This window comes from Macaca thibetana, chromosome 7 (genome assembly GCF_024542745.1).
Source record: "Macaca thibetana thibetana isolate TM-01 chromosome 7, ASM2454274v1, whole genome shotgun sequence".
NCBI classification, from domain to species: domain Eukaryota; kingdom Metazoa; phylum Chordata; class Mammalia; order Primates; family Cercopithecidae; genus Macaca; species Macaca thibetana.
This window is the reverse complement of record NC_065584.1, coordinates 156626464-156640490: the sequence shown is the minus strand read 5'-3', so window position 1 is coordinate 156640490 and position 14027 is coordinate 156626464. Positions and strand designations below refer to the sequence as shown.

General features: G+C 33.8%; 1 protein-coding gene across 13 annotated transcripts in view; it reads left to right on the top strand.

Moving 5' to 3' along the window:
* MYO9A (myosin IXA) overlaps positions 1-14027 on the top strand; it is a 307192-nt gene that overhangs the window by 172915 nt on the left and 120250 nt on the right. For all 13 annotated transcript variants that reach the window (XM_050796252.1, XM_050796251.1, XM_050796254.1 and 10 more), the window contains 3 exons: positions 7752-7827; positions 11189-11332; positions 12936-12975. In XM_050796252.1, coding sequence (XP_050652209.1) covers positions 7752-7827; positions 11189-11332; positions 12936-12975 — 260 coding nt within the window. The remainder of the gene's footprint in view (positions 1-7751; positions 7828-11188; positions 11333-12935; positions 12976-14027) is intronic.

Here is a 14027-nt window from a genome sequence, read left to right as displayed (position 1 = left end):
ACGGTTATTAAAATCAACCCAAGAAAATACAGAAAATATGAATAGTGCGATATCTTTTTACAATATTGAATTCTTAACTAAAATTTTCCCCTCACACAAAGTTCAGGCCCAGATAGGCTGATTAGTAATTTTATTTAAGAAATGACTATTCTTGGCCGGGCGCGGTGGCTCAAGCCTGTAATCCCAGCACTTTGGGAGGCCGAGACGGGCGGATCACAAGGTCAGGAGATCGAGACCATCCTGGCTAACACGGTGAAACCCCGTCTCTACTAAAAAATACAAAAAACTAGCCGGGCGAGGTGGCGGGTGCCTGTAGTCCCAGCTACTCAGGAGGCTGAGGCAGGAGAATGGCGTAAACCCGGGAGGCAGAGCTTGCAGTGAGCCGAGATCCGGCCACTGCACTCCAGCCTGGGCGACAGAGCGAGACTCCGTCTCAAAAAAAAAAAAAAAAAGAAAAAAAAAAAGAAATGACTATTCTACCAGTTCTCTTCAACTCTTTCAAAAAACAGAGGAGAAGGGAACACTATCCAAATCATTTCATGAAGCCAGTGTTATTATTCTGTTACCAAAACAGCAGTCTTAAAAAACTACAGACCAATATAACTTCATGATGGTGGATATAAAAATAATAATAGCTGGCTGAATTCAGCAGTATATTAAAGATAATACATGAAGACCACATGGAATTTATTCCAGGGATGAGAAAGGTTGGTTTGACCGTGTTAACCATATAAAAAGAAAGCCACATATGATCGTCTCAGTAGATGGAGGAAAAGTTTGTCTTACCACCACACTCATTCTATTTTAAAACTTTAGTCGCCTAGGAATAGAGACCAGCTTCCTCTACTTTATGAAGAACATGCATGAAAATCCTACAGCAAACTTCATACTTAATAGTGAAAGATTGAATACTTTTTCCCTAACATTAAGAACAAAGCAAAGACATTTTTTGCCACTCAGATTTGACATTTACTAAAGGTCACAGGTGGTGCAATAGGCAACAAAAATAAATTGTACATAGATTGAAAACAAATAGTCAACAAATTCATTGGAAAAGTGCTCTTAAAACTAAAAAGTGAGTTTAACATTTTTACAGGATACCAAGTAATTATAGAAAATTGTAATACCCTAGCCATGAGCACTTAGAAAATGATTTACAAATTCCATTTACTATACATCTATGGCGGCCAGCCTCCTAGATGTCACAAGCTTTTATAGTCTTTTCCTGTATTTTACAAGAGTTGGTCTGTGTGACAGAAAGCACATGGCAAAAATGATGGTATGTCACTTTTAAGATTGCTGTAAAAGACTGCAATTTCCTTCTGGAGTACTGCTTCACTTGCTAGCCCTCTGTGAAATTGCTGTCTCTTGGAGAAACAAGATGCTATTTGTGAGTAGCCAAAACTCAGTATGAACTGAGGCTTGTCACCAACTATGTGAGTGACCTTAGAAGTGGATCCTTCATTTCAATGTTGAGATGACTGCAGCCTTGGCTGATAGCTTGAATACAACCTCTTGAGACACCTTGAGTCAGAACCACCCAGCTAAGCCACTCCTGAATTCTTGTTCCTCTAAAAACTATTTGAGATGATAACTTGTTTTAAAGTACTGGATTTTGGAGTAATTGAATATGCAGTGGATAATTAACAGAAACATGAAATACTTGGGGATAAATTTAACAAATATGTGTAAGAGTTGTGCGTTACTAGGAGAAATTGAAGAATACAGTGAAGAGAGATACATATTTATGTTTGTATTTTTGAGATGCAGCTCTCTCTCAGATGGATCTATAGATTGAATGCAACCCAATAAGTATAATAGCAGATTTTTGGTAGAAATTAACAAGCTGAATCTAAACTTTATGGAGAAATGTAGAATACCCAAACTGTCCAAAACAATTTTTAAACAGAACAAAGCTGGATAGTTTACATCATGTGATTTTGAGACTAAAATATTCATGACATTGTTCTATTGTTGTTAAGGATCAATAGATTAATGAACCAAATACAAAATACAGAAGTAGATCTACACATAAACAGTCAGTTGATTTTCTGTTAAGGCACCAAGATAATTTAGTGGGGGTAAGGGGTAGTCTTTTAAACAAATAGCACTAGAACAACTGGATATCCATAAGGTATAAGAGAACTTTGACCTTTATACATGTAAGTTAACTTTGAAATGTGTCATACAGCTCTTTGTAAGGACCAAAATTATTAATTTTTTATTAAAATAGAAAACCTGAGAAATTTTTGTAATCTTGCGACAGGCAAAAGTTTCTTAGATAAGACATAAGACTATGAGTATAAAAGGCAAAATTTGACAAATTGGAGTTAGCCAATTTGAAAACTACTTTTCTTAACTGCTGTTAAGAAAACAAAAAAACATACCACCGCCTGGGAAACAGTATTTGTTACAATTTGTAATATTCATACCTGATAATGGACTTGAAAACAAAATATAAAAACTCTACAATAATAAGATAAACGGGCCAGTTTTCAAATGGGCAAAAGATTTGAACATACACTTCCACAAAAGAAGATTTGTCTGTGTTCTCATGAAAGATGTTCAACTTTGTTATTCATTATGGAAAGACAAATTGTAATCTGAGTAAGGTCACTAATACCCTCTATCGGGGCTAAAATATAAGAAGTTGAAATACTAACTGATAAGCATGTGGAGCAACTGGAGCTCTCATACTGTCTCTTGGCAGTGTCAAATGGTACCATTATTTCCGAAAACAGTTTGTCAGTTTTATAAAGATAAGCATATTTTTCCCATATGTTTCATGAATTCAAATCTCAGTTATTTACCTGAGAAATCAAAGTATATATTCACAAAAGACTTTTACAGAAGAATCTCTAAAGTGTTATGCTAAGGGAAGGCCTATCCTCAAAGCATACTGTTTTATTCCATTTATACAAAGTTCTAGACAATACAAGCCAATCTGTGTGGAGAGCAAGTTAGTGATTGTCTTGACCCGTAAGTACGTGTGGGAGATTGTCCAAGAAGGGGCATGAGGCAACTTTGGTGATGATGGAAATGTTTTGTATCTTTCTTTGGTGGTTATTAGTGTGGTGAATGCGTTTAGCAAAACTTATTTAACTATGTACTTAACATATATATGTTTAACTGTTTGAAATTTTTAGTCCAATAAAAAATGGACATGTCATTAATTACATGTCATTAAGCCTGATACAAGTTACAAGTAAATACCTAGATTATTTTTTGTGAAACTAAGAATATCCAAAATAAAAAATTGTATATGATCAGAACTACTGGTTGCAGATGGTTTGCAGAGACAAATATAGAAGATACTGGCATGCATTTTGGTGAAAACTGAAGGGAAAGTGGGGAGCTCTACTGCTCTTGAATTAACATAATCTTTTCAAGTTTAGGAAATCAGTATAGGTAAATAAATTGAACATGTGCCTTAAGGACAACCACAGTAATAACAATTTTTATCTTTTAAGGCAGCATAAGAAACCTTATAAAGTGAAAACCAAGAAGGGAAAAAATGAAAGAGTGAAATAAATGAAAAACATGAAATAAAATGCCAGAAACAAGTATTATTTAAAATTAATGTAAATGGTTTACACTCACCAGTTAAACTCTCAATGAATTTTTCAATAGTTTAAGTGATAGCTACATGATTTTTAATTAAAGTGGTGAAAATAAAAGGATGGACAGTGATGTACCAGGCAAATATGAATGATAGCAATTAATAAAGCTAGACAGTAATCTGAACAGATGTTCACCTATATATATTTCTGAAATTTAGTTGAGAAAGACAGAAGCTGAACCCACTAGAAAGTTTTGATATTTAATAAAGAACTTGATAAATGTATATATAAATCTAAATAAGCAACAGTTTTATAAAACTTATACCTAATGTTCTTGATGAAGGAAAGGAAACAAGGTGAAAGTAAGTATTGGGTAGCAATAACATCCCTAATGAGAAGGGGATGACTTTAAAACATTTGAATGTTCTTGTACTCTTCAGGGAAAGAGAAGAGATTATTAGTTTAGAATTCATGAGTATGTTAAACATTTAAGGGCAAATAAAGCAGAGAGTGTATACAATTTGTGGAACAAAAGAAGTCAAAATACAAAGAAAACAATAGAAGCCTGAATAAAAGCATATAATAGTTAAGGTAAATAAAAAAATATAAACTAAGATGTCAGAAAAAAATTCCAGATGTATCTATTATAGCAGTAAGTTAAAATGGAGTTAAAATGGACTGAACTGAACAGTTTAAAAAACATTATGAATTAAGGAAGATGAGCAAAATTTAGCTGTAGAATGCTTACAAGGACAAACCTAAAGCATATGAACACAAAAAAATTAAGAATATTAGGAAAGACTTATATCAGAAAACTTATCCTTATTCTTTTGTACATTTTCCCACCTCCTTTAGGTAACCACAGATTGATTACTATAAGTCAGCTTTACATTTTCTAAAAATTTTACTCAAGTGGGATTACACAGTATGTATTTTGTGTTCTGATTGTGTTATGCAACATAGTTATGCATGTATTCATGCATATTTTTCCATGTATCAGTCATTTGTTGCTCAGGTGTGTTCCATTGTATATGTATATACACACATTGTATTTAATTTATGTGATATATGTATATAATTGTGCTTATTGATTTATTGATATAGTTAAGAGTTATATATATTGTTAGAGCTATTGTGAACAACAGTGCTATAAACATTCTTTTTTGAGTCATTTTGCAGACATATATTTTTATTCCTCAGTAAATACTTATGAGTGAAGTTATTTCATGAAATAGGCATATGTTTAACATCATTACGAACTATCAAATTTTTGGCATTTTTAAGATGTGCCATGTTCTTAGGGCTTTATTTGTGATGGTTACTCAGATGTCATCCCATTGTTATTCCTTCATATGTCGTGTACCTTTTTTTCCTTTGACTTTATATTTGGCATTCAGCAATTTGATTCTCATGTCTCTAAATATGATTTATATTAATTTTCTTTGGGATTTGCTGTACCTTTTGGACTTTCATTGTTTTTCATCAAATTTAGACAATTTTTGGCCAATATTTTTCAAAAATTTTTTCTGCTGCAATTTATTTTTTCCTTCTGAAACTCCAATTATGTGTTGTTACAATATTTGATACCATCTCAATATAGCTATTTTCAAATTATTATTTTCTAATTCGAACAAATAGGAGATCTTGGGATCTGATGGGTTTGTTGTTGTTGTTGTTTTTGAGATGGAGTCTCGCTCTGTCCTCCAGGTTGGAGTGTAATGTCGCAATCTTGGCTCACTGCAACCTCTGCCTTCTGGGTTTGAGTGATTCTCCTGCCTCAGCTTCCTAAGTAGTTGAGATTACAAGTGCATGCCACCATGCTGGGCTAATTTTTGTATTTTTGTGGAGACAGGGTTTTCCCATGATAGCCAGGCTGGTCTTGAACTCCTGACCTCAGGTGATGCACCCACCTCTGCCTCCCAAAGTGCTGGGATTACAGGTGGGAGCCACTGCACCTGGCCGGATGTGTTGATTTTTAAATGGGATCAGGGAGTGGGCTACACAGTGCTTCATTTTTTAATCTGAGTGATCCATCATAAGTGTTTAGTATATTATTATTTAGGCCACTTTTATGTTTAAAATACTTAATAATTGATGAAAAAATGGTAACCGTTGCCTAATGTATTGTCTAGAAATTTACTCCTCTTTCTTCTGTCTCCTCCTCCTTTCTTTTTCCTCCTTCTTTGAGATGGAGACTTCCTCAGCCATCCAGGCTGGGGGTGAGATGTTGCAGTCATAACTCACTGTAGCCTCAAATTCTTGGACTCAAGCCATTCTCCTTGAAGATTGTTTGCAAGATTGTTTCAGCTCTTTGGGATCCCTTGTATTTCCGTGTTAATTTTAGGATTAGCTCATTCATTTCTACAAAAATAATTATCTGGAATTTTAATAGAAAATGCATTGATCTGTAGGTCAGTTTGGGGAACATTGACATCTTAACAATGTTATGTTTTCCAATTCATGCACATAGGTAGCATTCCATTTAGTTGGGTCTTTATTTTCTTTTAATGATGTTTTATAGTTTTCAGTGTAGACATTTTATACTTTTAAAAATGTCATTTCAGAATATTTATTGCTATTTCCGCCCCTCCTCCCCCAGCCCCGTCCCCACTTCCCACTCCCCACTCCAAGGCAGGGTCTCAGTCTGTCGCCCAGGCTAGAGTGCAGTGGCACGACCTCAGCTCACTGCAACCTCGACCTCCGGGTCCCAAGCAATTCTCCCACATCAGCCTCTCAAGCTGCGGCTATAGGTGTCAGCCACCACACTCGGCTAATTTTTGTATTTTTTGTAGAGATGGGGTTTTACCATGTTGCCCAGGCTTGTCCTGAACTCTTGGGCTCAAGTAATCTGCCTGCCTTGGCCTCCCAAACTGTTGGCATTACTGGCATGGGCCACTGTGCCTGGCCGATTTGCATGATTTAAACAGAACAGAGAGCCTTCTGTGGATTTTCAGTTTCCCTCATTCATACAGAAAGATAACAATCACTTCATGTGGATATAGTGTTGACTATGTGCCAAGCACTCTTCTAAGCACTTTTATATACATTTTATTTTTAGTATAGATGAAGTCTGAGTTGGCCAGCTGGTCTTGAAATACAGAGCTCAAGTCATCTGCCTGCCCAGCCTCCCAAAGTGCTGGGATTACAGGCGTATGCGACCACGCCTGGCCACCACTGTATATTTATTTGTTTCCAGTAGTTTTGTAGAACTCGTTTATTAGTTCAAATGAGCTTTTTTTTTTTAATCTGCCTACAAGATTGTCATCTTGAATAGAGATACTTTTACTTCTTTTTTTGCCAGTGTATCTTTATCTATATTAAATGTTTGTGTGTGTGTTATAAAAATTGATAGCCTTATGTTTACAGAACTTACATGTTTATCATATGATTTGAAGAACATGACATTTTTAAAATATTGGTAATTCTTAAGCAATTTGTCTTTTATATTCATTGTATTTATCTGTAATGTTAATTCTCAATACATTGATACCCATTGTATTTATCTGAACGTGTCAGAAACATATTACTAAAAAATGATGCATCAAAATAAGAAATGAACTTGTGCAGTCATAAAAAGAACAAGATCATGTCTTTTGTGGGAACATGGATGGAGCTGGAGGCTATTGTCCTTAGCAAACTAATGCAGGAACAGAAAACCAAATACTGCATATTCTCACTTATAAGTGGGAGCTAAATGATAAAAACTTGTGAACACAAAGAAGGAAAAAACAGACAGTGAGGTCTAGTTGAAGGTGGAGATTGGGAAGAGGGAGAGGAGCAGAAAAAATAACTATTGAGTACTGGACTTAATAGCTGGGTGAAATAATTTGTACAACCCCCATTACATGAGTTTACCTTTGTAACAAACCTTCATGTGTACCCCCCAAACCTAAAAATAAAAATGAACTTTTACACTTCTGGGCCTTCAGTCCGGTCACCCTTGTATTTCCTGAAGTTAATGATTCAATGAAAGAAGAAATAAAAGATTTCATTATTAAATTTTCTAATTGGGTTCACTGTTAACTAAGATCTGTGACAGTTTTGAGACTTGGGTCATATAATTATTTAGATATTTCTGAAATATTTAGCAAATACTCGTTATTAAATTTCATCTGTCTTTAGAAAAAATTGTTTCACGTTTCATTTTTCTTCACACTGATTTGAAATGTTCTGTTTTTTAAATTTTACTAGGTATAACCCGGAAAAATCCCAGAACACCTCTTTCTGATCTCCAGGGCATGAATGCTCTAAATGAAAAAAACCAACAGTAAGTGTGTTTGGTTTATGTTTTCAAAGACATATGGAAGAAATAACTAGCATTCTTGTTGATATTTTTGTGACTTTAAAAGTACCAAGTAATTCAAGTGTTGTTTTATTTCTTAAATCCTTTATAAGTGATGTGATAACACATTAATAGGTTAAAGTTAACAAAATTTGTTTACAGTTGCTTCTGGTAAAATGGCTTTACAATTTTGAAAAAGTTTCTTCAGAATAATTTAAAATGAGCTTGTATATTTTAATTGCTGAGACCCTTCGTGCATTTTATGTCTTTTACAAAATTTAAGGGTTATTCTGCTGCTTTCTGTGGAGAAATCTTATTGGGAAGTAATAATAGAATAGTTTGATTTACATCAAACCATCTAATACCTTTTTTGGGTGAGTGCGATTAACAAAGCTTACCTTTTACTATTTTCAATGATGAATTCCTGAGAACAATTTGACAGTAACAAATATAAATAATTTTATGAGTTCATAAAGTCTCTTTGTTTTTTATGTATACTATTTGATAAAGACTGTAATTTATATGAGGAGAAGAACATTGTTTCTAGAATGCATTCTCTGTGTTTTAAACATCATCAAAAAATTGAGCTTCCTAATACTCTGGTAATAAGGATGGTCTGTCATTAAAATGAAGGTATAACTTCACTGATCATTTTTTCCAATTGAGTTACTATGTCTTTCTAATACATAATTGTCACTTGTCTGCTCAATAACTTTTTCATGACTCTTTATTGTCTATTAAAAGTCTAGGTTCAATAACTTCATGTGCAAGATCTGTCACAGCCCAAGTATCTAGCCACAAATATATTCACTTCGAATGCCACAAATTAAACTATTTGCTATCTTTATATTGTATGTCCTTTGTTTTCTTAACAGTAGTATTTGACTAATTATGATATCTACCACCATATTTTCATGTTAAATTTTACCCCAAAACAAATTAGATAGTTAACCTTGACCTGTGTACCTTCAGTTTCATCTGTTGGCAGTATTCTCACCCTGGTCATTGGATGAGAACCCAATTTTCTTGATTATATAAAAAAGAAACCATGATATGCCTCATTTCACAAAGCAGTTAGTGGTTTTAAGTTTCCTAATTTCTAGTTCGTGTTTCTTTCTTTGTACTTTCCATTTTGGATACCTGAAGTGGTCTATGTGGGTTTCTGGTTCAGTTCCAGACCACCACAATAAAACGAATTCTCAGTAAAACAAATCACACAGATTTTTTGGTTTCCCAGTGCATATAAAAGTTACATTTACACTATACTGTAGTCTGTCAATTGTGCAATAGTATTATGTTTAAAAAATATATACCTTAATTAAAAAATACCTTGTTGCTAATAAAACTAACAATCATCTGAGCCTTCAGTGAGTCATAATCTTTTTGCTGGTAGAGGGTCTTTCCTTGATGTTGATGGCTGCTGACTGATTAAGGTGGTGGATGCTGAAAATTGGAGGGGCTATGGCAATTTCTTAAAATAACACAATGAAATTTATTACATCAATTGCCTCTTCCTTATAGGAAAAATTTCTCTGTAGCATCCAGTGCTGTTTGATAGCATTTTAACCACAGTAGAACTCCAGAATTGGAGTCAATCCTCTTAAGCCCTGCCACTGCTTTATCAACTCAACTTATATAATGCTTTGAATCCTCTGTTGCCTGTTTTTAAAAGAATTTTTTCCTCAGCAGTCCTTAACCACAGAATACGTTGTCATTTCAACAATTTTCACAGCATCTTCACCAGGAATGTATTTTTCTGCTGCATTTTTTCCTCCGTCTCCGTCCCTCCCTTCTTTCTTTCTTTCCTTCTTCCCTCACTTGCTTCCTTCCTTCCTCTCACTCTCTTCTCTCTTTCTCCTTTTGTTTCCTTTTTTTTTTTCTCTAAAGCCAGAGTAGCACTCATTTTTTTAAATGAGAAAAATATAAGTGCACACACAAACCATCTTAAGTGCAATATGATTCTCCTGTTTGAGAAGACGCATTATCTTAGGGATAATGATTCACTGACTTTTTTTAATGGTTTAGCACAAAATAATGAAAATACAAGCATTTCTAAAGAGTTTATTGATTACATGCCATTTATATATCTTGAATAAATGCTCTAAGCAAATGGAAGCTGAGATTTATAAATATGGACAAATGTGAAATTGTTGTACGTAGCTATCTCCTGATATTTATTTTAAAAAAATTTTAGTTCACTCATAATAATTATACATATTATAGGGTACAGTGTGATGTTTTGATACCTGTATACATTGTATAATGATCAAATTAAGGTAATTACCATATTCATCTCAAATATTTATCATTTTTTTGTGGTGGGAACATTTCTCTTTCAAAATTTTCTTTTCTAGCTATTTTCAGGTATATAATACCTTATTGTTAACTATAATCACTCCATTGTTCAATAGAAGACCAGAATTTATTCCTCTTGTCTTAGTGTAACTTCATACCCATTGACCAACCTCTCCCCTTACTACACTGCTCCACCTCGTTACCTTTTCCAGTCTCTGATAATCACTGTTCTATTCAGTACTTCTGTGAGAGCAGCTTATTTAGATTCCACATATGAGTGGGGTCATGCAGTGTTTGTGTTTCTGTGTCTGGCTTATTTCAGTTAACATAATGTACTCTTATGTTTGTCCATGTTGTCCAAATGATAGGACTTTATTCTTTTTTTAATGACTGAATAGCATTCCATTGTGTGTATATACCACATTTTCTTTATCCATTCATTTGTTGTTGGATCCTACTAGTTTACCTGGAGAGCCCTCCATTAATTATTACGTACTTTACCTGGGGAGCCATTAATTATTACGTTATAATCACTGATAATTTTATGTTTTATTCATTGCTACATCTGCAGTGTCTAGAGTCTCATAGGACTTAGTAAGTTTAATGCGTGTGTGAGTAGTGAGTGTGTGTGTGTGAATAAGACCTTTCAGGAGGAAATTAGATATTCCATAGGATGGGATGGTCTATTAGGATTACAGATTCCTACAGTAGCATTTGAAAATTCTAAAATCTAACAAAGAGAGAAGATATTATAATCCATTATATTAGTTACTAGTTGAATGATAATATATTTAAAGATGTCAACTACATGATGTGCTCATCTACATGCACATTTGTATGTGAATATGACGGAATTCATAGGAATTTGTTCTGAATGAGACAAAGGTTAGTCCCAACTGATTGGCAATCATTTGCATGAAATCATTTTTTTATTGGTTTAGCATTTTTTTTCTAAATTTTAACTTTAGTATTTAAAGTTTTATTTTATTTAAGCAATATAGTGTTAATTAGAGAGGTCTTGATTAACTAAAGCGAATTCTGTTTTTTACAGTGATACATTTGATATTGCCTGGAATGGCAGAACTGGGATTCGCCAGAGCAGACTATCAAGTAGCACCTCCTTGCTTGATAAAGATGGAATATTTGCTAATTCAACTAGCAGCAAACTCCTGGAGAGAGCCCATGGAATTCTCACGTCAGTACTGATCAGTAATGTGTTTTGTTTTGTTTTTTTTCAGTCTGGTTTAAAATTTCTGGCAGGAAAAAATGAAGGAGGGAGATGGTGAAGTGTTATTTTCATGGGAAGAATTTTGACTGAAACAAGACTCAAAGGTGTTTAGGTAGCATTTACAGCCATGAATCTCATGTGTTGTAAAGCTTGTATTTTTGTTGATTTTTCTGCCCCATATTACCAGGAGAATCGTGACTGAATATATTTATTATAGAGATGATAATAAAGGTCTTATTGTTTAGACAGGCCCTACCTTCAGAGAAAGAAAAAACTATTAGCTCCTTTTAGGATTCCCAATTTTTACTACAGGTCTCCTTTAATTCTAGCAGTCTTAACAAATTAGGCAAGAAAAGCTATAAATGGTGAATGGTTGAGTGATACATGACACTTATCCAAGCTTTCCATTTCTCATAAACTGATTATAGAGTTGAAGACATAGCCATAACCATGCTCTACCATGCTTCATAGAGACCCCATCTCTCCAAAAAAATAAGGAAAAGAAAAAAAATTAGCTAGGTGTGGTAGTGCATGCATGTAGTTCCAGCTATTCAGGAGACTGAGGTAGGAGGGTCATTTGAGCCAAGGAAGTTGAGGCTGCAGTGAGTCTTGATCTTGCCATTGCACTTCAGCCTGGGTGACCGATTTAGATCCTGTCTCTGAGAGAAAAAAAAAAAAGGAAAAAAAAGTTATTAATTATTAACATTAACATATTTTAGACATTTCCCAAGCATATCGTTTGACCACTAGCAAGAGGTGTGACTGAATTGGATTCCATAAGCCTTGTCTGAATCACTACTTAATAATGTTAATAGGTTCTATTTATGTAGGTCTTGCTCTAGCCCAGAGATATACGTTAACTCATTTAATCCTCACAATAACTTTTAAGTTATAGGTAGTATTGTCATCCCCATTTTACATTATTACATAATGAAAAGTTAAAGATGTTAAAATCATACCTTAACAGATGGTAGACCATAGATTGTTGTCCAGGTCTTTCTGACTTCCCAGCCCATATTCATAAGCGTTGGACTTTATTCCTTCTTTCTGTGGCCATAAAAAAAGCTAAAAATAAAATTAAAAAGACTTAAGTATGGTATTGAGGTTTGAATAAGGAAAAAAAAAATGAGTGGAATAGAAGAATTTTTAATTACCAAAAATGGAAGATTACATTTTGGTGATAAGTACGTTTTTAAAAAATTTATGAAACAAACGTCTCACTTAGTCTTGAAATGATAGAAATAAGTCTTCTGTAGGTACAAGAAGCTACTAACAACTGAAGAAAATGAACCTGTAGCTTAGAATGTACAACACAGTGTTACTAATCATCAGGTGTAAATCTGTTTATACTTATATGACAAGGCAGGTGTATTTTCCTTGTTTATTCTTCCTTCCCAAGGTGCCTGCTTGGCTGAATCAGATAGTGTTTTCATATAGAAGACCTACAGTCTTGGTAGTGGGTATATAATCTGTTGTTTGAGGAGAGACCTTGAAATCTTACTTCTCTACAGTAGCTTTTGTTTTTGTTTTTATGCAGTAGCTTTTTTTAATGAATGATTTATCTCTATAGGAGAAACAAAAATTTCAAACCCAAGCCTGCCCTTCCAAAGGTGAGTACTATGAAAACTCTTTTTGTATTGGTATTCTGCTACACAATTATTTTTTATTACACATACAATCTTCATACATCAAAAACAAGAAATAACCTTATTTGTATCCAAGATAGTGATTGTGCACTTAGTTGAATACATTTTAGAAATAACACTGTTATGAAATGGCTAAGCCTAATGGTTCAGGTAAATATTTATTTGTGGTATATACCATTTTCTAGTATTTTAATAGCTCCTGAATATAAATGTTGTTCAGTTATTGCCTCTTTGTTTAAGGTCTTTTCATTTCTCCTTGAGCCAAGTTAAGGTCAAATTCTGAATTGTACCTGATTTTAAAATAATTTCTGTTTAGTGCTTACATAATCCAATTATCTATAATAAATGTTTGCCAGGTTTTTCTATAAAGGGACATTGTCTTTTCAGGCTTATGGTTTCTGATATAACTAGTTGGCTCTGCTGTTGTAGCAGAAATGTGGCTATAATTTGCATTCCAATAAAACTTTATTAATGGATACTGAAAATTGAATTTTATATAATTTTTCACATGCCATAAAATATTATTATTTTAACCCATATAAACCATTTATAAATAATGGGAAGGGTTTGGTGAGCAGTACTTGCCCCTCTGTTAATATAGCTCTGGTTTTTTATTTTTTTGCGGGGATTGTTGTTTCATTTTGCTTTGTTTGTTTTATTAATGTTTGTAACAACTTTATTTGTAATAGCAAAAAACTGGAAGCAACTCAAACTTTCATCAACAGAAAAATGGATAAATACATTGTGGTATATCCATATAATTGAATATTTAACTCACCAATAAAAATTAATAAACTATTGATGCGTGTAACAACATGAATGAATCTCAAAATAATTGCACGCAATAGTGGATACTGTATATAAATCTCAGAAAATATGAATTGCAGTGACAGAGAACAAAGAGGTGGTTTTAAACACACAGACATTTCCAGGGACTACAGCCCCCTGGATCAATGCAGATAAGTAGTTAAAAAGCACACTCCCCAGTTAATTTCTGGAAGGGGTTTGTCTGTGTA